The 23,584-nt window shown below is 51.2% G+C and overlaps 1 protein-coding gene across 5 annotated transcripts in view; it reads right to left on the reverse strand.

Annotated features, from left to right (window-relative positions):
- Nucleotides 1–9,971: 9,971 nt before the first annotated feature.
- Nucleotides 9,972–23,584, reverse strand: part of LOC123377362 (probable cation-transporting ATPase 13A4) — a 64,738-nt gene continuing 51,125 nt past the window's right edge. For 3 of the 5 annotated variants that reach the window (XM_045030175.1, XM_045030179.1, XM_045030178.1), the window contains 9 exons: nt 23,410–23,452; nt 22,185–22,294; nt 20,749–20,845; nt 19,850–19,922; nt 18,776–18,950; nt 17,628–17,848; nt 15,750–15,838; nt 14,047–14,127; nt 9,972–11,421 (listed from right to left, as the gene is read on the reverse strand). In XM_045030175.1, coding sequence (XP_044886110.1) covers nt 11,200–11,421; nt 14,047–14,127; nt 15,750–15,838; nt 17,628–17,848; nt 18,776–18,950; nt 19,850–19,922; nt 20,749–20,845; nt 22,185–22,294; nt 23,410–23,452 — 1,111 coding nt within the window. In that variant the 3' untranslated portion in view covers nt 9,972–11,199. The remainder of the gene's footprint in view (nt 11,422–14,046; nt 14,128–15,749; nt 15,839–17,627; nt 17,849–18,775; nt 18,951–19,849; nt 19,923–20,748; nt 20,846–22,184; nt 22,295–23,409; nt 23,453–23,584) is intronic. The other 2 variants (XM_045030176.1, XM_045030177.1) reach the window with 2 other exon arrangements.

Genomic DNA, 23,584 nt, shown 5'->3' on the forward strand with positions numbered 1-23,584 from the left:
CCGTGAGGAAAGCTCACAAGAAAGTACCTCACTGTCGAGTCTCCATGCTTTGATTTAAGCAGCTCCCCAGTCACCTGGGACCTGACCGATGAAGCTGCTGAGTGCTCATTAAGTCGAGCCCTGAGTGGAGCCTTTGAAAGAAAACATGCGCTTAAAACCTGAAGAAAATTGGGCAGATCTTCAGCTGATGAAGGTTCCTGCTGCAGGGGATATTAAAGGCTGATGAAATGGGATGGAACAGGTCCAGATTCTCCTGACTTAGTGTTGCCATAGCAGGTACACTTGCTCAGCAGCCAAAGCGGGGTTTGGATCTAAACCACGTTGTTGGCCCTATGCCCTGCATCCCATCGAAAGGATCATCCAGCGCAAGAGGAGCCAGCTGTGATAATGTACAGACAGACAGCTCTGGAAGCTGAATGCTTAACGTTCAGGTGATAAAACGGATAGAAGAGAGGAACTGGGGGGAAAAGACAGGGCGTTGATGAGCATTTCTGCTGAGCCTAGGAGCCTGTTTGTGGCATTAAATATGTTGCAGGATGATGCCGCCCAAAGGCAACATAATACGTGGGAATCAGGCAGCCATGGCTTTGGCAAGCAGAGCTGTGACACATTCCCATGGCAACTCAGCCCCATTCCAGCAGCGCTTTGGCTCTAGGTCTGATGAACTGGCACAGAATGTGCTGAGCTGCAGCCTTCAACGTTCTGAGCACATGCTCTTCCCTGCCACAGATGAGTGCAACCAAAGGGCCACATTATGCAGGGTGGAGAGAGAGAGAGAGTGTGTGTGTGTGTGAGAGAGAGAGACACACACATCCTTTAACCCCCCGCTGGAGCCAGGCACAGTGTAGCTGGGAAGTACAGGCCCCGGGCAAGGACTTGTGAAGATTACCCCCTTTGAGAGGTAATGAGCAAGAGGAGGATTCCTCCTGCTCCGTCTGGTACTCATGAGCAGCCTGGCTGCCCCTTATACAAGGGAGGGGAAAGGTGCAGCACCTGGGTGGTGCCCTTTCATCTGTGCCCCACCCAGGAAGCAGCCCGTACCATTGTAACAGCACTGGGACTCTCCAGAGGGCGCTGCTGCAGGTGGTCTCGGCATTTCTGTTTTTCGGAATGTCCAGGAATTAGAACTTTGAGAAATGCTTTTTGTTGGCTCTGGTGCAGTTCCCTTCAGCTGCTGGCCATGTCGCCAGCAAAGTCTGCTGACAGCCTTGATTTGGCTAAGACTCATTCTTCAGTGTAGCTGGATGCTGTACCGGGGCTAGCCAACAAGACATGACAACATTCCACCCCCTCCATCTTGCCCTGTATGTCATATAGGAGCTCCTGCCATTCACCAGGGACTGGATTGAGACCCTCAGCTCTCTTCAGTGATGCTGCTTAATGCCCAAAGGCGCTGTTAAAATACTGTAATTTACACAGCTCGGATAGATTAGAGTTATTTTTCCTAGGCAGTTGGGGATGGGTAAAAAGCTACAGTTGAATCGGGGGAAACCTGAGAGGCAGCTCCTTGGGGCATTCTGCCTGCAGAGGACAGAGGCTCAAAGGTCCTCAGGGGGCTGGGTGGGGAGAGAGTGGAATCTGGTCTACTGTCAATGGGTGCAGCACATGCTCCTCCCAGCAGTTGTCTGCAGTGGATGCAGAAGGGATAGGCTCATGGTGACTCTCCTTTCCCAGTCCCTCGGGAGCATCAGGTGCTGAGGATGCAGCTAGCTCTCCTCCCCTGTGCACAGAGAGCATGAACACTCAGATTCTAGCTACCCCTTGCGCAAGTGCCTGGGAGGAGAAAGCCCCCTTTTCTCGCTCTCCCCATCACCACTCCTTTGTGCACACTGCATGAGCTGCTAAAATGTGGAACAATTAATTGTACCTCCAAAGCACTTCCCCCTGCTCCACCTTTCCCACCTCCCCAAAATGCTGCAGTCACACAAGGACGCTCACCACAACAAAGAGATAGTGCTGATTCCGTGAACATTAACAAAAGCATTCTGAAGACAGGGGTTAGATTGGCGAGCACCTCTGGGGAGCAATGGGATTCCATCCTGGGGGCTGCAACAGCAAAGCTTAGTCACCCCGACCTGCGGCATGGAGGGTAGGACCCCAGAAATCCTCATGTGAGATTGCAGCAGGGTGTGCCTGAGCAGGAGTGACTCAGTGCTAGCTTGGGAGAACTATGCAGGGTTGACTTCAATCAAGGAAAAAGAAAAATGCGGCCAGTTTATAAGCATCTTCCCTGTGATCTGCTCACCTGCGAGGTGGTGTCCCACATGAAGGAGTGGAAGCCCCATTGCTAGGGATGTTATGATTAGACTGGAAAAAGCCCGAAGAAAAGTACTGGGCAAAACAGTCCTTCACTGGCAGGGGCACTAGGTCTTTTTCCTTTCTGATTTCTATAGGTTGGATCTTGATGTTCTTACTCAGGCAAAACCCCGACTGACGTCAGTGAATACATGACCTCAGGGTTTGACCTCTGATTCAGCCTTCAACCAGAACCTATGCTGAAAACACCAAGCCTACTTTGAATGCTAAATTTAGCTGTAGAAAATAGACATCTGTTGGAAATGACATAGGCTGAGAGGGCACAGTGAGGTGTAAAAGAAAGCCAGAAATCACCCCCCTCCTTCCTTTACCAGCTCGTTTTCCTCTCTGGGGTTGAGCAATGCATGGTGATCCTTCCAGGACTTTTCTTCCATTAGTTTCACTCCAGGGTGTTGTCTCTTGACGGGCAAGAGAGCTCTTAGACGCTGCTACTAACTTGAACTCAGGACATCAGTTAGTTATCACAATGGTCTTATCCACTGCCTCTGAAAATCCCGGAGCACGCACCTTTGTTGTTGAACTGGCAACACCGAGAATAGAAATCCATCCTCGCCTGTAAAGCTCTCAGGTATTTACTTATGCAACTCCTGCATGCCTCTCCCACCTAGTGTTACTTTGCCGACTCATAGGAAAGCTACTATTTAAAGTGACACCACCAATGGCAAAATGAGGGAGGGAGGGAGCAAGTGGGTCATGCCTCCTGCTGTGTCTGCCTAGAGTTCTGGGCATCTCAGAACCAAACAGGAGCTGATAAATTGAGGGGAAATCAAATATCTGAGAATCAAAACCAAAAATGTTTTGGGGTTTGCAAATGGACACAAATCCTGGAGCTCAGTGTGGCGCTAAACAGAAGATTTTGTTTTATTGAGAAATTTCCCATGAAAAATTTAATCAAAACTCCATTTTTTGATGGGAAAATTTTTTAGCTGCAAAATTCTGACCCGCTCTAGCGATGGGGGGTTTCCCCGGCTTCTCTCCCCACCTGACCCCACCCACCTGGGGCAGTGCTGTGCTCTGTCGAAGCCCAGGGGTGCCTCTGCCATTGCTGGCTTGGGAATGAATCGGCTCCTTTGTAGCTAGCAGCTCAACTTTCCCAGTGATCGCAGCCAGGTGTGGGTCACTCAATAATAATCACGTTCAGTTCCCCACCTTCACCAATAGGTGTCACCAGCAAGCTCTGCCTTGATGGATTCTGCTGCTTACTTGCCTGTGTGCAACTTTCATTACATGACCTGACACTCACAAGTTGTTCTGCTCCTTTGTTGAATGTGTAGACACCTGTTTCCAAAAGAGGCCGCAAGGTGGAGAGGCATTTTCTGTCCTTCCACCAAAACCCGGCGCCCCAATGAGTGGTCCCGTGCTGAGAGCCAAGGCTCATGAGCTAGGCAGAGTTAAATCTACCCTCAGAGCAAGGTAGTTGCTTGTGACAAACCGAGGCCCATAGACTTTCTAAGGGAAGAAAACAGAGTGTGCTGGAAGAATGCCAGAAGGTTGTGATGGTTGTGCGGTGGAAGGAGGGGGGTTGGATCTGACCTACATGTGATTGGAGAGGCAGCGGTTCTGTGTCATTCAAACTTAGACATTAACAAAGCCGCAGTCTCGCTGCTTGAACAGAAAGGGTGGATCATAACATGGCTACAACACACACCCACCTCCTGGGGGTGGTAAGTGCTGTATGTCTTCTAACAAGTGAGCTGTGCCTTCAGGAGCAGTTCTGAGGGAGCCCCAGGTCTGCCATGGGGGCACCGGCTGGTGGAGAGAGCTGCGGAGAACGGAAGTTGTGGTTCATGAAGAATTTCAATATTTTGAAATTTGGCTTTCTTCCAAACAGGCACAAAATCCCCAAACTTCAAAATTTTCCATGATGGAAAATTCTGGGGGGAAAAAATCAGTTTGGGTCATTTTAAAAATTTCATTTTGACAAAGGTTTCTTTTCAATTATCATTTCTTTCTATTTTGTATTATTTAATAATACAAATAAAAAAGAAAAGGAAAAGAAGTCCTTTCACAATGAAAAAGTGAAATGTTTTGTTCCAACAATGCTGAAATGGGACCTTCCCCCAACCCAGCTTTCTCCTAAATAACATTCCTGCCAAATCGACCCAATTTCCTGCAGCATGTTGGTTTTGGTAGAACTGCATGCTCCAGTGGAGCGCAGTTCCATCGCAAGGTCTCTGACCAGCTCTGTCGATGGGTGTGTGTGGAGTGTGGTTAAGAAGAACCTGCAGGGATGTTGGGTTGGGGGAAACAAACCTGGCCTTTCACTTGTTTGGCCCAGCAGAGGAGCTGAAAGGATCGGCTTTGGAGGCAGAACACACAGACTTCTTGGGAAATGCCTGGCCCAGCTGCAGGAGCTGCTTGTCAATGACGTGGGCCCAATTTTCCAGTGTGAGAGCCTAAATAAGGTGTCAGAATTCTGTATTTTTACCTCAGCTCAATAATTAGTGCAATGGGCTGGACACCGGGTCACCGAAATGCAGATCAAACATAGGAGTCAGGCATCAGGCGGTATTTAGAAGCCCATTTGTGAGAGTAGGGCTCCTTGTTTCCCTTCCTGAGCCCAGTGATCTGGGATCTAATTCCTCTGCCATACTGACTTCCTGGGTGGCCTTGGGTAAGTTCCTTACCCTCCCTGGGCCACCTCATAAATATAGGGAGAATAACCTTTCCTTGCCAGCCAGGCAGTCTACAAAGGGTTGTGAAATGTGTTGAGATCCTTGGATGGAAGGTGCTATGCGGGTGCAAAGCTTTGTGATTTATTTTCAGCTGTTTATTTCACAAGCTGCTAATAATATTCCTGGCATTTTGCAAGTCAGATTTGCAATAATTTTTGATGGATACACCCCTTTGGTAAGAAGCTTAGTTCCTGCTTTCACGTGCATGTGTGTGTGCGTGTGTACATGTGTGCGTGTGCCCTTACGTGTCTGGGAGGCTAAGGGCCAGTGTGCCTTGCAGAGCGAAACAAAAAAAGCCTGGTGGTGATGCTACAAAAATAAACGAGTGTTGTGAAAATATCCTAAACCTCAACCCTTATTCCTTTATTAGCCATACAAACATGTCTCATGAGTAAAGCCAAATCTTAACTGTGAACTGTAATGCGGGACTGGATGGGGCGGGAGATTGGCTAGATGCAGTGGAGTCTTGCCCTGTTAAGTTACTTGCCCAAAGCCAGCTGAGGTTGGAACTCACTACTGATGTCTGCCCTGTGTAGGCTGACCAGACAGCAAATGTGAAAAATCGGGAGGGGAGTGGGGGGTAATAGGAGCCTATATAAGAAAAAGACCCAAAAATCGGGACTGTCCCTATAAAATCGGGACATCTGGTCACCCTAGCCATGTGGCCAGTGACATGCACTGGCATTTTCTGCTTGCCTAGTACCCACTGGCAGTCTCAGCAGAGAGGCCAAGAAGCAAGTGGGCATACAGATCTCAGAGTCAGCTGTGATGCATGTTATACTTCTGGTGCCTATTGTTCAAGCTCCAGGACTATTAATCTGTCTCTGTTCACTAGCACTTTGACTCACAATTTTATGACCACATCTGGAAGGCTTTTGTAAATGTTATTTTCAAGCACCAAGCCAACTTCTCCATTGTCAGCTTGTTCCTTGCATTGTTACAAGACTTTACTTCCAAAGCCCCAGGTCTAGCAACATGAAGAGAGCAATTTGCAGCCTGCACCTCGCCTGCTTTCCTAGCAACTCATGTGTTTGGGTTTGTACAAATAGTACCCCAATGCTCTGCTACATTTCCTGGTAGATAGGGTGGCCCAGAAAGGAATAGCTACTCCATTACTGCTAGTGTCACTGTGACATCTGGCAGCATAAGACAAATCAGATGTGGGTTCTAGCCTTGAAATGTGGAGATAGATCTGGATTTGAACACCCCAAAGTTTGAGGGGTGTTTGGAGCTGGGTTTTTCTTTAAACTTGAATATTTCCCTTTCTGTCCCTAAATAGAGTCCTGGTTTGTCTTTATTTGGGGGTGGGGACTGTTCACAGGAGTAACTGGACTTCAGTCCTTGCAGAGGTTCCACCATGAATGAGATGCTATAGCACAGCTGCTTTGAAGTATAGGTGCCAGCAAATCTGTGGGAAGAAAGTAGGTAGGTGGTGGGTTGACAGGCAGGGCTGTGGTATATAAGCAGCTTAGCATGACTGCAAACACTGCATTGTTCTACTGGCCTAACAATGCCTGGGAACTAGCTGCTGGTCATTCTCCGCAGCGAGTGGGGATTGTAGCAATGGGGGTAAACTCAGAGCCTCATTTCTACCTAATGATCTCCTACTGCAATACACACTGAAGCCAGCTGAAAATGATATGGTATCGCCACCCCACATTGTGTTGTGATCCTATCCGCTCTCCCAAGCTAAACAGAGCCTGGCTGGGTCAGTAATGTTCTGATGGGGACCTTCCGGATCCAGACATCACCCAGTGGCTGGCGGATGTAGGGTTGGTGTCTCCTTTTGGAACACGTCCACAGCCTGGTGAAAGGGTGCTGTGATAGCATAGGGACCGTGGGTCAGATGGGACGTAACGCTGGTCCTAACCAACTGCCATCTTTAACCACCGCCCTGCCTCGTTGCAGTGGCAGTGATTGACCCGATGGCCTAGCTCAGTTCCAACGGGCTCAGCATTGCTGAACATCCTCACGCCGCTTTTATTTAGGCACCCAACTTACTTCTCCCCCACTGCCATTTCAATTAGTTTTCTTCACATCCCATCCCCAGCCATTGCACGGTGTTCCCACCCTCACCTGCTCCAGGTACAGCTGCCCCATTTCACCGTGGGTACAGCCGTGTGTTGGGGGCAGGTAAAGGGATCTCTTTCTTTAGCTGGCGGAGATGGTGAAGCCTTTCCAGTTTCCTGGGGGTGACGGTTGCTATATGAATGTCAGTTGTGACAGATTCAGGTGATATTGCCCAGCCTGTAGCATTCTTGCGGCTACCTGCTCAGGTACGTTTCTGTACGTGAGTTCTTAGCATTTGTTCCTTTGCTTTCTCAGACATTATGGAGTGGCTCTGGCTTCCAGTGAAATGATCCCGGGGTATCTAGTGATGAGATTGGAGGAAAAAGCTACACTAGCCTGCCACCCAAGTGAAACCCAGAACTGTAGGAAATGCTCATAGCAAAATCTGAAACCACACGGTGTTCGACTGATGTCAGGGTTTGTCACTAACTAGAAACTCACCCCAGCTGTGTAGAAAGATTCATGAACAAATCTGACCCATTTCTGGTTTGTATCAAAACCCAATGAAACTGCATGGCTCTGAATGAGTTTCACTTTGTTTGGAGTTCAGACACTCAGGGTTGGTAAAGCCCCCCAGGCTGGAACAGAACCAATGTGTGTGTGTGCCATAGAGGCAGCATAGTGTAATGGGACTGAGCACCAGGTTGGAGCTGGGGCCACCTGAAAGCGGTTCCCATCTCTGCATGGACTGGCCTTACAAACCCGATTCAGCTACACCGTGCCTCTGAATCTGAGGTACCGAGATTCTGCTTGTTAGCTACCTCTTGGTTGCCAGCAAAAAGCTGCCATTATCCGGCAGTGGCTAATAAGTGGAAAGCAAGTTTGCAGGGCTGCAACCAGGGCAGGCAGCGCTGGGGCATGCATGAGAGATGACAGGTAGGAGGGGACTGACTGAAGAGCTCTGAAAATGCAGATAAGTCGCTTATGCTTGATACAGTAGACAGTGGGGAGCCAGTGGAGGGATGCACAGTTGACATGGTGAAAGCAACTGGCTAGGAAAATGGTCTTCGTAGCGGTATTCTGAAGGGATATGCGCAGGGCAGGACTGCGTTTGTCAAGGCCAGAGAAAAGGATGTTGCAGTAATCAAGACATGAGATGAGGAGAGTCGTAGGTCAGGTCACTCAGCGGGGTGAAAAATCCACCCCCTTTGAGTGACGTAGTGAAGGCGACCTAACCCCTGGAGTAGACAGCGCTAGAGCGATGGAAGAACTCTTCTGTCAATCTAGTTACCGCCTCTTGGGAAGGCAGATTAACAACGGCAGTGGGAGAACCGCCCCCATCGCTGTAGTGAGAATCTACAGGGAAGTACTACTGCTGTAGCTGTAGCGTTTCAAGTGCAGAGAAGCCCCTCGGGGGAGGGATAGCTCAGTGGTTTTCACATTGGCCGGCTAAACCCAGGGTTGTGAGTTCAATCCTTGAGGGGGCCATTTAGGGATCTGGGGCAAAAATCTGTCTGGGGATTGGTCCTGCTTTGAGCAGGGGATTGGACTAGATGATCTCCTGAGGTCCCTTCCAACCCTGAGATTCTATGATTCTAAGCCCATAGCCAATGGATAGGAAAGGATGTATCTTGGTGATCTTACACAGAAAGAATATGCAAGACTTTGGCTGTGTCTGAACAATGTAGACTGAACCAGCACAGCTCTGCCGGTATAGCCCCCAACTGACAGAAGGGGTTTTTCCATTGGTGTAAGAATGTCGCCTCCCTGAAGGGTGGTAGATACATTGACAGAGGCCTTCTTCTGTTGACGTAGCTGCATCTACACTGGGGGTGGTTGGCAGCATAACAGTGACAGTTGGGCAATTTTTCCCCACACCCCTGATCAAGGCACTATGTTGAGAGAACATTTTCAGTATAGACAGAGGCTGGATATGAGGGCCCAGCAAGATGTCCAAATCAAAGATGACACCCGGTTTCTGGGCCTGAGTGATGGGCCAGATGGTGGTGGTGTCCACAGTGGGCAAGAAAGGAGGTATCAGGGAGGGCTTGGGGTGTGTGGGGAGATCTAGGGCTCTGGTTTAGCTATGCTGAGCTTGTGCTCAGATATACGTGAGGGGTGTCAGAGTGACAAGCCGAGATTTTAGTTTGGACAGAAGGAGACAGGTGTGGAGTAAAGGGAGAGATCTGGGCACTGTCAGTGTAGAGATGGTAGTTAAATTTCTGTTTGCAGATATGATTACACAGAGATAAGGGGACCAGGCAGAGCCCTAAGGGGTCCAGCTTGAGTAGACATACCTGCAGTAGCTGTGATAACAGGCAGAAGGAGCAGTAGGAGAACCAAGATGGGTCAGAATCCTGGAACTCAAGGGAGGACAAAATTTTGAGAGGAGCATCAGCAGCGGTGTCCAAGTCAGCTGACCCATGTAGGAGGGTGAGGATCGAGTACTGGTTCTGAGGTTGGGCTAGGAAGAATTCTCATTACAGACTTTGGTGAGAGTGGTTTCAGGACGTGCCGGGGGAAAAGCCAAACTGGAGAGGGCTACGATGGAGCGTACACGCACACTCGTGCTCAAGTGTTCCTTTTAGAGTGAAAGTGGCTTTTCGGTGTTTCACATAGATCAGGGTGAAAAATTCGCAGTCTCCTGAAGAGTCACAGAAAATGACAATATGCAGGGTGTGAAACCACCTAAATCAGCCAAACAAAATCATTCTGATGTTGACTATTTTAGCAGCTTTGTTGCCCAGTCCAAGAGAGCTGGAGGAGGGGAGTAAGGCTGGGTGGGAACACTTGGAAGCAGGGGAAACCAGCATCTGGTCATTGGAAGCCTGCTCTAGCCCATAGAGCGGGATGCTTCATTTGTAAATCTCAGCAATTTTATTGGATGTGGGTTTTTTTGAAAACGGAAATCCCAGAAACACGCACTAATCGAGGAGAGACTATCTGGAGTCAATGCATTTATATCCGGAAAATAGATTTTAATCTGAAAATAAAGTGCAGTCTCATATTACAGCTACATCATTTAAAATAACAGCAAGAGTAAGAATACCGTTGTGAGCATTATTAGGGATGGGCCTGACGTTACCATAGACATCAAGGCCAGAAGGGAATGTCACAATCATCTAGGCTGCCCTCCTGCATGTTGCAGGCCACAAAACCTCACCCCCACCCCCCACTCCTGTAATAGGCCCATGACCCCTGGCTGAGCTGCCGAAGTCCTCAAAGCTGTTAAAGATTCTCCGTGTAAGCAGGCTCCCTGGCAGCAAAAAGCTGGTAGAACGGCTCTGCACTGTCCCTGTTGCAGCCCTGGCTGGGTGGTTCTCGGCGGGGGTTCAGGCTCTGTTGGCTGTCTAAGCCCCCTAGTGGGCCATGTGCAGCTCAAGCAAAAACCAGAGCAGCTGTGAGGCTGCTCTAACGTACTGCAGGGGTGAGCCAAGGCCAGAAAAGCTTCCTTGGCCTCTCCAACTCTGTTCCTGCCCTGAGTGCATCTCAGCCAGGGTGGGTCATTGGGGTCCTGGTTTGGGATCTGAGCTTACCGCTCCAGTCTATCACTGTGATGGGCTGAATCAAACACCCGGAACTGTTGGGGTCCAGATTTCCAACCCCCAGGCTTCCAGGAGAGCTCAGAGCAGGCAGGACTTAGGGAGACCTTGTGTGGCAACACGAGGCAGCAGAGGCTGGGAGTTAGGCAACCAGCGGGTCCGTCTGTGTCCAGCCTCAACAGAGAGCCGAGTTCTGCACACGCTCTGTCCGAGGGGCACTGCAGGCAGGAGCGTTGGCTCTGCTCATTACCAAGGTAAGGCCCTGGCCTGAGCTGTGGCTGAGGATCACGCGGTGCAGCTCAGCAGGGGGCTGCAAAGGTGATGTCCTTCAGCCACCGATGCGCTATCCCAAGCTAGACCAGACTCCTCCGACTTACCCCAGTGCCAGCGGCCACGGATCGCTGGGGCAGAGCCACACAACCTGGGCTGCCTGCGGGGGAAACCGTTGTACTGGCTCTGTGCCACCAGAGCTGGATTTACAGCCACGTTATGCTTCTGGTGTGTCATGAAGCGACCCTGGCATGGGGAATGTGGGCCCGGAGGTTCAACCAGGTGTGGGGATTCGGCCAGTCCCAGCTCTAGCCATACAGCTTTACGGCCTACTCCTTTCATGGCCAGCTGCAGCCTTGCCCTGCGCGTCTGCCCTGCCACTTCCTTCAGAGCATATCCTCATTGCTTTCAAACACTGGATTCCTGTAAGCTACCCTGGTGTCCTCCACTGGTATCCCCCGGGACTCTGAGAAGATGGTTTCGTTCAGAGGAGGCCAGGCTGAGTCCTGCTCCAGCATCCTTTGCAGCCTCTTGTAATGGCTCTTGGACTGGTACCGGAAGCACTTTTTGAGCAGCATCCAGAGGGCTCTGTTTTCAATGACGGCCTCCTGTGAAAGTAAGGGCCAAGAGTCAACTACTGACAAGCCTAGAGCACGGCTGTCCCCCTTCAACCACAGGACAGGCTCGGCACAAGGAGTGGGAATGCAACTCTCCCACCCTGTCCTGCTGATATACCTCACCGCACAACCCCTGGGCTGCCCGCTTCAAACGCTCCTGCTGCTAGTTACACCCTAGCAACCCCACTCAGCCCAATGGGACTTCACAGCTCTGAAAATCAGCCCAAGGTACTGAGGGCTTCTGGCAATGGGGTGGATGGTGCTTCACTCCACACTGCCTAATGACTGGAGGGTAAGAGAGGAGTTCATCTCTCGATGTTCATTCACTCCTGGGTCCCGTGGGGTAGCTGCCAGCAGTGGGTGCCAAGCACGGCCATTGATCCACTAGGATCTGGAGGGGGATCACCAGTGCTGCTCACATGGGCTTCCCAGCAGCCACTGCTGGTACAACATTGGGCTACTGTTGACTTGGGATTGAACTGGAGCTGTGACCTAAAGAGTAAAGGTTCCCGTGATCAAGACCCTGAACCATCCTCTCTGCCCACAGGCAGGTGCATTTCCTTTAACAAACTCTGTATGGCTCCAAGGTGTTGGGAACTCTTCAGTGCCAAGTCGGTCTAAATTCAAGCTGCAACTCGCCTCCCTTCCCCACCAGCTTCACTGACCTGCTTCATTGCCGTGTGGCCACTATGTGGGGGTAAAGGAAAGCGGGTCCAGCATGGAAATAAGCTAGAGCCGTATTGTCTCTACAGAGAAGGAATCTCATGCTTTCTGCATGCACACAATTAATTTCTGCTGCTGTAAACCAGAAGGGATCGCCAGCCTATGAATCATTCACACGAAAAGCTGCCCTGGTAGCTGAGTTGGGAGGTTGCTGGCAGGGCCGGTGCAAGGATGTTTCGCGCCCTAAGCAAAACTTCCAGCTTGCGCATTCCCCTCCCCCCCCGCACTCCTGCCCTGAGGCGCCCCGCCCTTGCGGCAGCTCCCCCACTCTGCCCGGAGGCGCTCCCCTTGCGGCAGCTCCCCACCCTCCGCTCTGAGGCACCCCCCCCGCCCCAGCTCACCCCTGCTCTGCGCACGAACACGAGCACGCCGTCGCTGCTTCACTTCTCCCGCCTCCCAGGCTTACGGCGCCTAAGCTGATTGGTGCTGCAAGCCTGGGAGGCGGGAGAAGTGAAGCAGCCACGGCGTGCTCGGGGAGGAGGTGGGGCAGGGGTGAGCTGGGGCGGGGAGTTCCCCTGCGTGCCGCCCCCTCCCCCTTACTTGCTGCAGACGGCCCTCCCCACACTCCCCTGCCCCAGCTCCCTCCGCCTAAATGCAGAGATGGCCGAAGATCCGGCCGCTGCAGTCGCTGCCGAAGAAAATGGCGCCCCCCAAATGCCAGCGCCCTAGGTGACCGCCTAGGTCGCCTAAATGGTTGCACCAGCCCTGGTTGCCGGTCAAAGCCCACTCTGGATGATTCAAACCTATCTAGGTGGCCTCTGCAGTTTCAGCAGGATATAGTGTTCTTCACCGCCTGCCCTATGCTATTGTGCAATGTCTCTGCAGCTCATGAAGCTGTTGCTGGACGTGTCCACTGTGGACGAATGAAAAGTTACTCATCAGTAACCACTAGTTGCTTAAGGACTTTGCCCCATGCCTACCTCTGGGCACAAGCCACCTTCTGGAGGAACTGGCCCTCTGCGGCTGAGGCCTTCCATGTGGATACGACCATTCGGGTCCGACCTCTCAATGAGAAGTGGGACCACAGCTGCCTGCCTTCTGCTAATCTGCAGCATTTGAGTGGAAAACTCTGAAGATGAGGAAGAAGATCCAAACCCTTCTCCGGCCCCGAGAGATGGGCCATCACCCAGCGGGAGCAGTGGTCCCAGTGCTGGCAGCTCATCTCAGGAGGAAAGACGCCGAAGCTGGGATGCAGCAGCCCGGTTTGTACATATGGATCCCAGTGTGCGCTGCTTTTCTAGATGTTCCCACGCTTGGTCAAGCCGGGGCAGAGACCTATGCCATATGGGAGTAATATACAGAGCCAACACCCTGGGGAAAGCATCCTTCCCCCCAGTACGCACTGTGGAGTTTTGGGAGCCGGTTGGGCTCCCTCTGCAGAAAGAGCCCTGCAGATAAGCTGCTGCAAGGAGGGAAGAATGAAATCCTTAGCAGCACAGGAGTCCCCCTATCAGCTCAGACCTTAGTCCCCACATCTGCTGCCTGACGTGCCCAGTGCCGGATGCCAGGGATATAGTCCGTAATTAGCCAATTGGGCACTGTGGTGCATAGGCCAGGATAGCGGAGGAGCTGGAGGGTGTACACAGTTCCTCTTGACCCCTGTAGCGGTAAATGTACCCCTGAAGCACAAGGATGCTGTAGGCTTCTCCTAGCAGCCCTACCCGAGTGAGACTGTTGGTTATGAACGAGTCCATCTGCAGACACAGCGTTTGGCACTATGAGCCTGTATAGCAGCGAATGCCACCTCCAGTTCCACCATGCAACTGAGTCCTTTTTTCACCCGTTGTCAAAGCGTTCGCCATTAATTCTGCAAGTGACCAGGGAGTGGGGAGCGTCCAGACCCATTTTGCTATTTGGACAATCTTAAAGGTGAGATTAAACACAGGCTCTCACCTCTACAACGAAGGACACAGCGAATGTGACCAGCAGCATTATCACCATGGAGATTCTCCAGAAGGTGGGGGTGCACACGAGCTGGGAGAAAGGGAGATGGAAGCCAGTCAGCAATGTGTGTGCACCTGCGAGCATTTGTATGAGCTGACATCATCATCAGAGCACGGGCTCCTCATCTGGCTGGACGTATCAGCCACTACCTGCTGAGCTGAGGGGGGTGAGCTTGGTCTCTAGCATGATGAAATCCTGATAAAGAAGAACTGAAATAGCCTTTAATCTCATGACTCAGCAGAGAAAATAGAGCTGCAGCTTTGGAACTGGAAATCTAATTTCTCTCTTTCTTTTTTAAAGAGCAAGAGTGAGAGAAAGGTCATTCCATCTCCGAATCCAGATCCAAACTTCCCAAAGGTTGGGTGTCTTGGAATCTCTGGTTTTGCTTCAACTCATTTGAGGGCTGGAGCCCAGATCCCCAGTAGGGATTGGTGCTTTCACCAACACTTTGGGTTCCCACGTGTTTCTATTTTTCCTCACCAAAGATTGAGGCTTGATCTATGGTGTAAACTAAATCCCTCTCTTCCAAGCAGATTCAAATGACATTGCTGTCATGACCTTTCTTCCCAGAGCCAGTTTTAGTCCATTATAACAGCGATGGTGAGAATGTATCACTGTGGGTATGGAGCTCCCTGGGATAATGCTTCCTTTCAAGTGCCAGCTAGTGGCTGATTGTGTCCAGTCACAACATGCTCTGCTTGCTGGGAGTTGCTGTGGAGGGAGAGGCATTTGCAGCATGGGCGGTTGGCAAGGAGCAGTGAAATCTCAGGTCTGTTTCCTGCATGTGCCTATTTCCTGATCCAGTTACTGTAGCCCTTACATTGCTATCTGAACACAAATGCTACTTCAGTGCACTGTGGGGCTAGGCCATGGTAGACTCTGGACTGCCCTTAGACTACGACTTTGGTGCTGGTGCAAGGTGCTTGCTGGCAGCCCCAGGGAATGCAGTCCTCTCTCTGCTTGCAGAGCAGGGCCAGCATGGGCGACAGCTCTGCAAGGTTCCACACACCGCCCCCCGCCCCGGGCTCTAACAGCCGCCTCCAGGTGTATCCAGTCCATTCTTGGCCTCTTCCCTGAGACGGCCAGCAAGGGCACTGAGTGAGGTGGGTTTGGTGATGCAGACACCTCTCCAGTAGGGACTGAACCGAACAATACACATAGGTCTCTATCCAGCTATCAGGTGGCAAGAGTGCCCAGATCCAAGCTGGTTTCAGTCTGGCAATGTAGAGGTGACCGAATGCATATCCCCAGAGTCCCAGGAACTGTTCAGTCCTTCTCATCTGACTCAAACCTACTTTAAACTTAACTTGGCTTCCGACTTACTGGAACACCCAGTGAGACTCTGTGCAGGTTGTCAGATGTGATCCTACTGCCGACTGTTAATGAAATACAGTATGGAGTGGTGTAACCGTGTCAGTCCCAGGATTTTAGAGGGACAAGGTGGGGGTTGTAATATCTGTTACTGGACCAACTTCTGTTGGTGAGAGGGACAAGCTTTCGACCTTACCTCACCCGACCCGAGGAAGCTCAAAAGCCTGTCTCCCTCTCCCCAACAGAAGCTGGTCCAATATAAGATATTCCCTCCCCCACCTGGACTCTCTAATGAAATACAGAGTTAGAGCACAGAGAACACATCCCGACGTGATACTTACATCCAGCCGTGAATAGAGACCGTCAATGTCGGCAAACACAAAGAAGACACAGATGCCCAGCTGTACCGCTAGCACCAGTACAAATATATCTAAGGGACAAGAGCAGGCAGGTGAAACAATGTGGTTCTGAGCGTCCGCAGCTGCTCACATGTACTCCTGAGCACCTTCCCCCACCATTTACCAGGCCATGCAGCACAAAACTTCCATGACATTGTGAAGAGTTTGGAGCAAAAGGAAAATAAACCGAGTAAAAAAACCCCAGCATGGGTCAGTCAAGGACACATGTGCGAGGCTGAGACAAGCCTTGTATGTATAGATTTTAAGGCCAGAAGGGACCATTGTGATCTAATCTGACCTCCTGCATCACAGAGTCCAAAGAAGCTCACCAGTGATTCCTGGATCGAGCCTGGTAACTTGTGCTTCCATCTCTTAGAAAGAAATCTGGGGTGAAATCCTGCCCCTGTTGAAGTCAATGGAAGTTTTGCTATTGACTTTCATGGAACTCAGGATATCACTTCTGATCTTGATTAAAGACTGCAAGTGACAGAGAATCTATCATATCCCTAGGTAAGGTATTCTAGGGGGGAATTAGTCGCCCTGTTATAGTGTGCCCCTTATTTCTAGTCTGAATGGCTCTGTCGTCAGCTTCCAGCCACTGGATCTTGCTTTGCTTTTGTGTGCTGGACTGAGAAGCCCTCTGCTGTCAAAAATCTCTCCATGCAGGTACTTGCAGTCATGATCAAGTCACCTCTTAACCATCTCAAAGAAATGTGATGCTCATGCCCATCCCTGCCAGTGCCCCTAACAAAAAGCTAGACACGCAGTCCTCACTCTGGGCTAATTCAACCCTAAACCAAGGAAAATTCCAAGAGAGTTTTGCGTGATTGGGAATGTTAGGACTGGTCCCTCAGAAAGGGTTATCAGCTCAACGAACACCTCCCATTGCAGCTGTTGGGGCTGGGCCCGCTGAGCATTTCCTGGTGGAATCTCACAGACGTGAGGAAGGGAGAGCTGTGCTGCAAGGTGAAGGTCTAGACAGCTTCCTAGGTTTTCTTCATTTCTGACTTCTGGTCGGGCCTTGTGAGCGGCCGGCTGGGGGCTCGGGAGTGATTTCCCCTGGGTGGGCACCAGAGCCCATCAGAGCGCAATCCCAGGCAGAGCCAGGGACTTCTTCCTTTTCAGTTTGTCTTTGTGGGGTGTATGTTGGGGCCAGGCAGTGAGTTAACAGGCAGTCAGCTCTGGAGCCTCATTGCTGCTCTGGCCCTTGACTGGGTGATGGGGCCATTGAAAATGTTCTGGTTTTGGTTTAGTTTTCCTTTGGGATGGGCTCAGAGTAAAGCCCTGACTCCTAACCCTCTCAGACATGGGTCGATCAGCCTGCTGCAGGGGGCACAGACCCGCCTAGTGATACCCAAAGCAAAGGCTGGTGGGTAGCCAGCATTTTCATTCTGGTTCTTCTCTTCTTGACGTGCGTCTGATCCACATTAGCCGTGGAAAGGCCGCCCACCCCACCAGCCAACCAGACACCAAATACCACTTGTTTGTCGTTTGTTTCATACCAGTTCAGGGGAGCTGCTAAGCGGGCTGCCCTTTTCTAGATTCCCCTCTTACTGAAATGCGCCCCAGTCACCAGCTCAGACCCTGAGCATCACAGATCCACAAAGTTCGGGGCAAATTCTGAGAGGTGCTGAGCTCCAGGAACCATTGGAGCCGTGCGTCTCAGTCAGTTAGATGCTTTTGAAAAATTGTTGGGCCCCTATTTTTGAAAACGTTGGCCAACAAAGCTTTTGCCAAGGTGTTTCCTAGTGAGCTGGCTTTCTCGGGCTCTGAGCCAGGCCGTGCTCTGCCTGTCACACGGAATCAGTGCACTGTACTCACAGTTCGTGTACACGGGCTGCCGGAAAGGCTTTCCCTTGGAGAACACCAGTGCTACCAGGAGGCAGTTGATGGTGCTGAGGAGCCACACTGTGGTGTTTTCATAGCTCTTGTAGCCATTGTCCACCCCCTCTCTGGCACCTGCATTCTCCATCCCGGGGAAGCCGATGGTGGCAGCGGAGGAAGAATTCTCCACATGGCTTTTATTCTCGCTGAGGCAGGCACTGTCAAAGAGGAGGCCCTGTGGTCAGTAATGACAGCCGGCACGGCTGTAGCAGCCTCCAGCTGGGACTCCCAGAGCCTTGTCAGTCACTACTGAATGGGCCTCTGGCAGCTCTGAGAGGGAGGTACATTTTGTTATCCCTGCTTTACAGATGAGGAAACTGTGGCAGGGAGAGGGGAATTGAGCTGCCCAACAGTGAGGCAGTGGCAGAGGTGACACTAGATTCCCCAGTCTCCTGGTGTCCCTAGCCTCTGTTCACCAGAGGATGGAGATGGATGGCAGGAGAGAGATCACTTGATCATTACCTGTTAGGTTCACTCCCTCTGGGGCACCTGGCATTGGCCACTGGGCTAGATGGACCCTGGGTCTGACCCTGTATGGCCGTTCTTGTGTTCTTATGTTCTTATGACACTCAGAGCCTGTGCACAAACCACTAGACCATACCTCCCCTTCCCAGATCTTTGCTATCAGTTGTAATGGTACCCCAGTGGCATATTGACATGTACATGGAACCAAACAGGAACCCGCGCAGCAGTAACTGTTGCCCCAGATACTCTCCTTTTGCTATCAGAAATCGCACCCAAGTGATCTGGAGTTCCTGGATGATGCGTAACACTAGGGCCAATGACTCGCTCAAGGAAAACCCCGGCCTGTCTACACCAGTCCCCTCAATGTGTCTGCCAAAGCAGAGCCACGCAGAGTGAGTCTGAGCACTGTGATGCACATCCTCAGGTGTTCACCCTCCCCTGGCCCCATCTGGCCTAGCAGTCCCTGTACTCTGGGAGCTCACGCTCTGCTCTCTCCTGCTCGACCATCCTGCTGTGAGTTCGGCAGAAGCTGTATTACATGTAATCACTCCTCCGGGGCCTGTCAGTAGCTACATGCATGCCAGCCCCACTGTGCCTGGAGTCTCGAGCACGGGGCTTACCTGTAGATGTTGTGCTGAGCATACCAGGGCTGCTTCTGGACCGTCACAAAGCCAAAAACCTGCATGCACAGGCTGAACAGGATGTTCAGCACCACGGACAGCAGCAAGGGGGGTGAGATCAGCTGGCTCGGAGGCCTGTATGGGACCAGCTTTGGGTAGGCACCGTTCAAACTCACTGGTAAAAGAAGAATGGGGTGGGTTTTTTACTAGTACATCCAAGATACCAGGATCTTGACACTATATTATCAGCCATTTAGGGTTAATTAACAGCATCTGACCTCTGTGAAGTTATTTTGGAAACCCCCGGGCCTGCTGTTCCCCTCATGTGCACACTTCAGGGGGGTTACTCCTGATTTACCCTAGCATCAGGGAGAGGTACAGCTCAGTGGAATATCCTGATGCAATGGTGCCAAGCAGGGGGTTCATAGCACAGGAGCTCTCATCAGGCACCAAGAGTCATGGCTGGCACTTTTAAGGCTGATGTAATGGAGGTCTTTCCCCAGCTCTCTGAACCCTACCATGTGCAGAGCGCTGCTGTCTGCCTTCACATACACACAGAAAGCACTGCAGGCGTAGCACCCCTCTCCTTACTCTCCGTGTGCTTAGAGCTCCCCAGTGATTTACTCTTGTCTGTCTCCAACTTGTCTTTCTCTTTTCCCGTCTCTCTTCTCTAGCACTGGTTCCCACCTTCCACCAGCAGTGCCCAGCTTTCTCCTCCACTGCTTCTGATATCTAGCACATCCTTATTGCATGTCTCTGCCCTGAGCTTCCTTTCCACCTCAAGTTTCTCTGCACGAGCCACTGTTGTCTCTCGCCCAGGAGAAATTCTCCCAGTTACTGAGACTCACTCCAGACCTGGCTGCCCATCAGCCCAGCACCGAGGATTTCCCATCTGCTCACAACCCTTTTCTCTGATTGTGCGCTAAGCCCTCTCTGCTGATTTAAATATACTGTACTTGCTGCAGGGTAGCTTTCTTATTCTTTTTCAGTGTGCAGGATTATACACTTCCAGAGAGGAAGAAATTAGCTGAGATCTATTCTCACACCTACACAAAAGGTGACTATGGAGCTTACTTGTTATACCAATTACAGTGGTAATAGCCAGATCTTGGAATAAAAATTGGTAATTCCCAAAGGAGTTTAGTTGCTGAAAGGAGAAACAAAAAGAAAACACAAATCAGACATTTGCCATAGTGTTGTTTGTTTCATCTTCATAAACCCACAGTGTTTCCATGGGGCTAATACTCTGCAGTTTGTTCTGAAAGCCTTGGGAATGCTATTCAGCCAGATGATGTGTACCATGACTGACAATCCTTCCAACAGAGGCACTGCCACAGAGCTTGCACTAAACACAATCGTTTTGTGCCTGGTCATTGTGCAGACTAATGATCCTTCCAGCTCATTCAAAAAAATGAAGAGAGACTGATCTGAAGGGGCATGTTCTTTTCTTGATGCCAGATGATTTCTGAATGCAAATCCCTCCTCACTAAATGGGAAGGCTCCATCCAAAGGCAATTCAGGGCGCTCTGGCATTTTTAGCCAAAGCACTTTTTAACAGCTGAAAAGTTTCCCTGTGCTTATCTGCCAAAGAACCTCTCTCCTCTCCTGAAGCCCCCCCTTTGCAAGCAATCCCTTAGCCTCTCTTCTCACCCTCCATCACTGTGCACATGCCTTGGCCTGAGATAGCATGCTGCACCTTGCCTTCTGTGTGTGCATTTGTCTGGCCCTGCTTTGGGCCTGGCCCTTCTCCCCCTGAAGTCAATGGCAAAAGTCGCTCCATTTTACAGATGGGGAGACTGAGGCACAGAGCAGTTCAGCAACTTGCCATAGGTCACACAAGGAGTCTGTGGCTCAGCTGGGAGAAGAAACCAGCTCTCCTGGCTGTGTCTTGGCCATTAGACCCTCCTCCCCCTCTACGGGAGCAGTGGCCTGCTTCAGTTCTAACTGACAAACTCCTGGTCCCAGAACCATACCCAGTAAAGCAGGAGAACACCAAGATACTGGATGGTGCTGTACAGTGCCATGTACTTAAACATGCAGAATGAAGTGACGAGAGCAGCACGACCTTGCCTGTGTATGGAAGAGAAAAGATGATAATGGTTAGCGGATGGGGGAGGGTGGGGTGCAGCTTTCCCCAGTCCTTTGAAAGTCGGGTTGAAAAGTAGTGCATGAGTTCTGGGATGACGAATCCCTGACGAATTATCATCTGGGCCTGTACTTTTGAATCTGAATTTTGTAGCAATGAATTCCTTTGCTGAAATGCTGCTATGCAGCAGTAGGACGTGACCCTGCTAATCCCGACTCATGGGAGTAGTCCTGATGCCGTTCGCCCCAGACACTGGCTAGCTAATGTTTATAAAGTGCATTGAAAATGTGAAGTGTGCTAGGGGGGTTAAGAGTTCTCAGTGAGGCAACAATACACCAGGCAGCTCTTCCCCGAGCTTTTCAAATCACTGGAGGAACACAGCTGTCTCAGCTATGTGAAATCAGGACCCTGACCTTCCTACAATGAAACCCCGTAGCTCATGGAGTTCAAGGCAAACAAAGCAGAGGAGTGTTCTGGGGGGCAGCAAGTCTCTTAGTTAAAGCAGTACCCTAGCAGTCAGGACTCCTGGGTTCTATTCCCAACTTTCCTACTAGTTCACTATGTTGTGTAGATACAAATCCTGTCTCTTTAAGCTGTGGGGGGTGGGTTGTTGGGAATGGCTCTAGGCAGAAGCTCTACAATAAAGCAGCAGAGAGAGAAGTGCTAAGGATAACACTGTTTTCCTTATTCTGATAAGGTTCCTTGTTCAGTGTCGGAAGAAAGTGACTGGTTCTGTGATTCTTGACCATTGTCACATGACGTGTGTAGCCTTGAGCAACTAATTTAGGGCCCAGTCCTGCTTTCCTTTGCTTCAACAGGAGCAGGATCTAGTCCATAACTTCCGTACCCTGGTTTGCCAATCAGTAAAATGGGGATAATGTTATTTCCCTACCTCGCAGGGCATTGCAAGGGTTCATTATGAGCTTTGAGATCCTCAGGGGATGGCACCGCAAGGTGTTATTTTATTAGCTGTTTGCACAGTCCGGCAGGGCCCTGTGATGGCGGACACTATAGCAGTGCCCAGATTTAGCACAATGGACACGTGTGTCTTTTTCTATAGCTCTTTCTTCTTCCTATTTCCCTGGCACTGAAACCCTTCTTAGCCACACGAGCCACAAGTGTGGCAGGCCTCCCCCTTTGCAGCTGTGAAGAAATGAATAGTCCTTGTGTTGAAAGCTGTTCTCTTAGACAGGAGCAGTGCAAAGCGCATCCTCAGGGTCCTGGAGTTTGCTGTATGTTCTGCCGTGATGGGAAAGCCCAGCTGTAACGTGGGATAGGAGCCGATTTCTCTGCTATAGCAGTGCGCTAAGAGCCTGCGCTCACCTGATCAGCTCGGGCACACACTCTATGCTGGGGGTTCGGGACGTGAAAGGTGAAGCCACCGACGCCTCCTGCTCTGACAACGATATCCCAGCGTGGGCCATTTTCAAAGCCTGAAATGCACAGCCCTGGTCAGTACCCTCCTGCTGGCAATGTACGCTGACTGGCCAGCCAGCCCACCAATCAACGCCATCTGTGTAGGCCACGGGGCACCGGGAGCCAGACAGTGCCACCCCAGAAGTGCACAATACAGGCTGCCGATGGGGCATGGCCAGTCCCTCTGGGAGATGCTCTAACGCATCTCCTAAGTCCCCTCCTATGGCGTGTCAGCTGTATCTTCCAGCTACCTTCCCTGGCAGACCCCAGGGCATAGGCGTGGGAATTAGGAATGCCGGGGGTGCTGCCAGCCTCGCACCCTGCACGCCCCGGGTTTCGGCTGCTGGCCCCGTGCACCCGGAGTCCCGGCTGCCGGCCTTGCACGCCTGGAGTCCCGGCCGCCGGCCTTGCACACCTGGAGTCCCAGCCTCCTCTGGGGTGGGGGGAGTAGAACTATTAAAAATGTTCCAGTGCCACTTCCCCCCGGCAAGGTGTCAGTGTAAACCCTGCTACTCTCTGCTGGGGGGCAGATCGCTCTTGGGGGCAGCTGCTCCCACTGGCACGGGGCTCTATATGGACTGAGGCAGGGAATAGTCCAACCCAGGGCCTATAAAGGCAGAAGATAAGAGCTCTTCATTATCCGCTACCGACACTGAACAGGCAGCAAAGAGTCTTGTGGCACCTTATAGACTAACAGACGTTTTGGAGCATGAGCTTTCGTGGGTGAATACCCACTTCTTCGGATGCATGTCGGATACACTGAACAGCCGTCTCTTAAACTGCACTGTTAAAGGGTGTGTTACAAAGACTGGATTGTCCCCACTGGACAATGTTCCCCATCCCTGATCTTCTGTCCCAATCATTTAAAAACCTCGCTCGTGGCCATGAGAGTCTTTCCATTGCTTTTAGGGGAGATGGATTGGTCCCGAAGGCCCTAATTCTGCAACGATCTCCACCCGGGGATGGCTCTTGTCCCTGGGAGGAACTCACTGCAGGATCATGGCCTAAGTCAGCTGTCCTTGATGCAGCTGCTCTGTGGAGAACTTGCCTCTCCAGGGCAACTAACCCTGGGATATTTCCCTGGCACTGAAATGCGCTTTTCAAACAATGTTTAAGTTGGGTTTCCACTCACCCCACAGTCATTGGCTCCATCTCCGCACATGCCCACAAAGTAACTGTAAACCAAACCAAACAGCATTTCAGCACGGGGCGAAGGGAGCTGGGGGGCGGGAGGGTTAGTCTGCAAAGCATTTGATGCTTTAGATGGAAAAGGCTGCAAGGATTTGTAGGTCTGGAACCCAGGTCTG

This window comes from Mauremys mutica, chromosome 9 (assembly GCF_020497125.1).
Source record: "Mauremys mutica isolate MM-2020 ecotype Southern chromosome 9, ASM2049712v1, whole genome shotgun sequence".
NCBI lineage: Eukaryota > Metazoa > Chordata > Testudines > Geoemydidae > Mauremys > Mauremys mutica.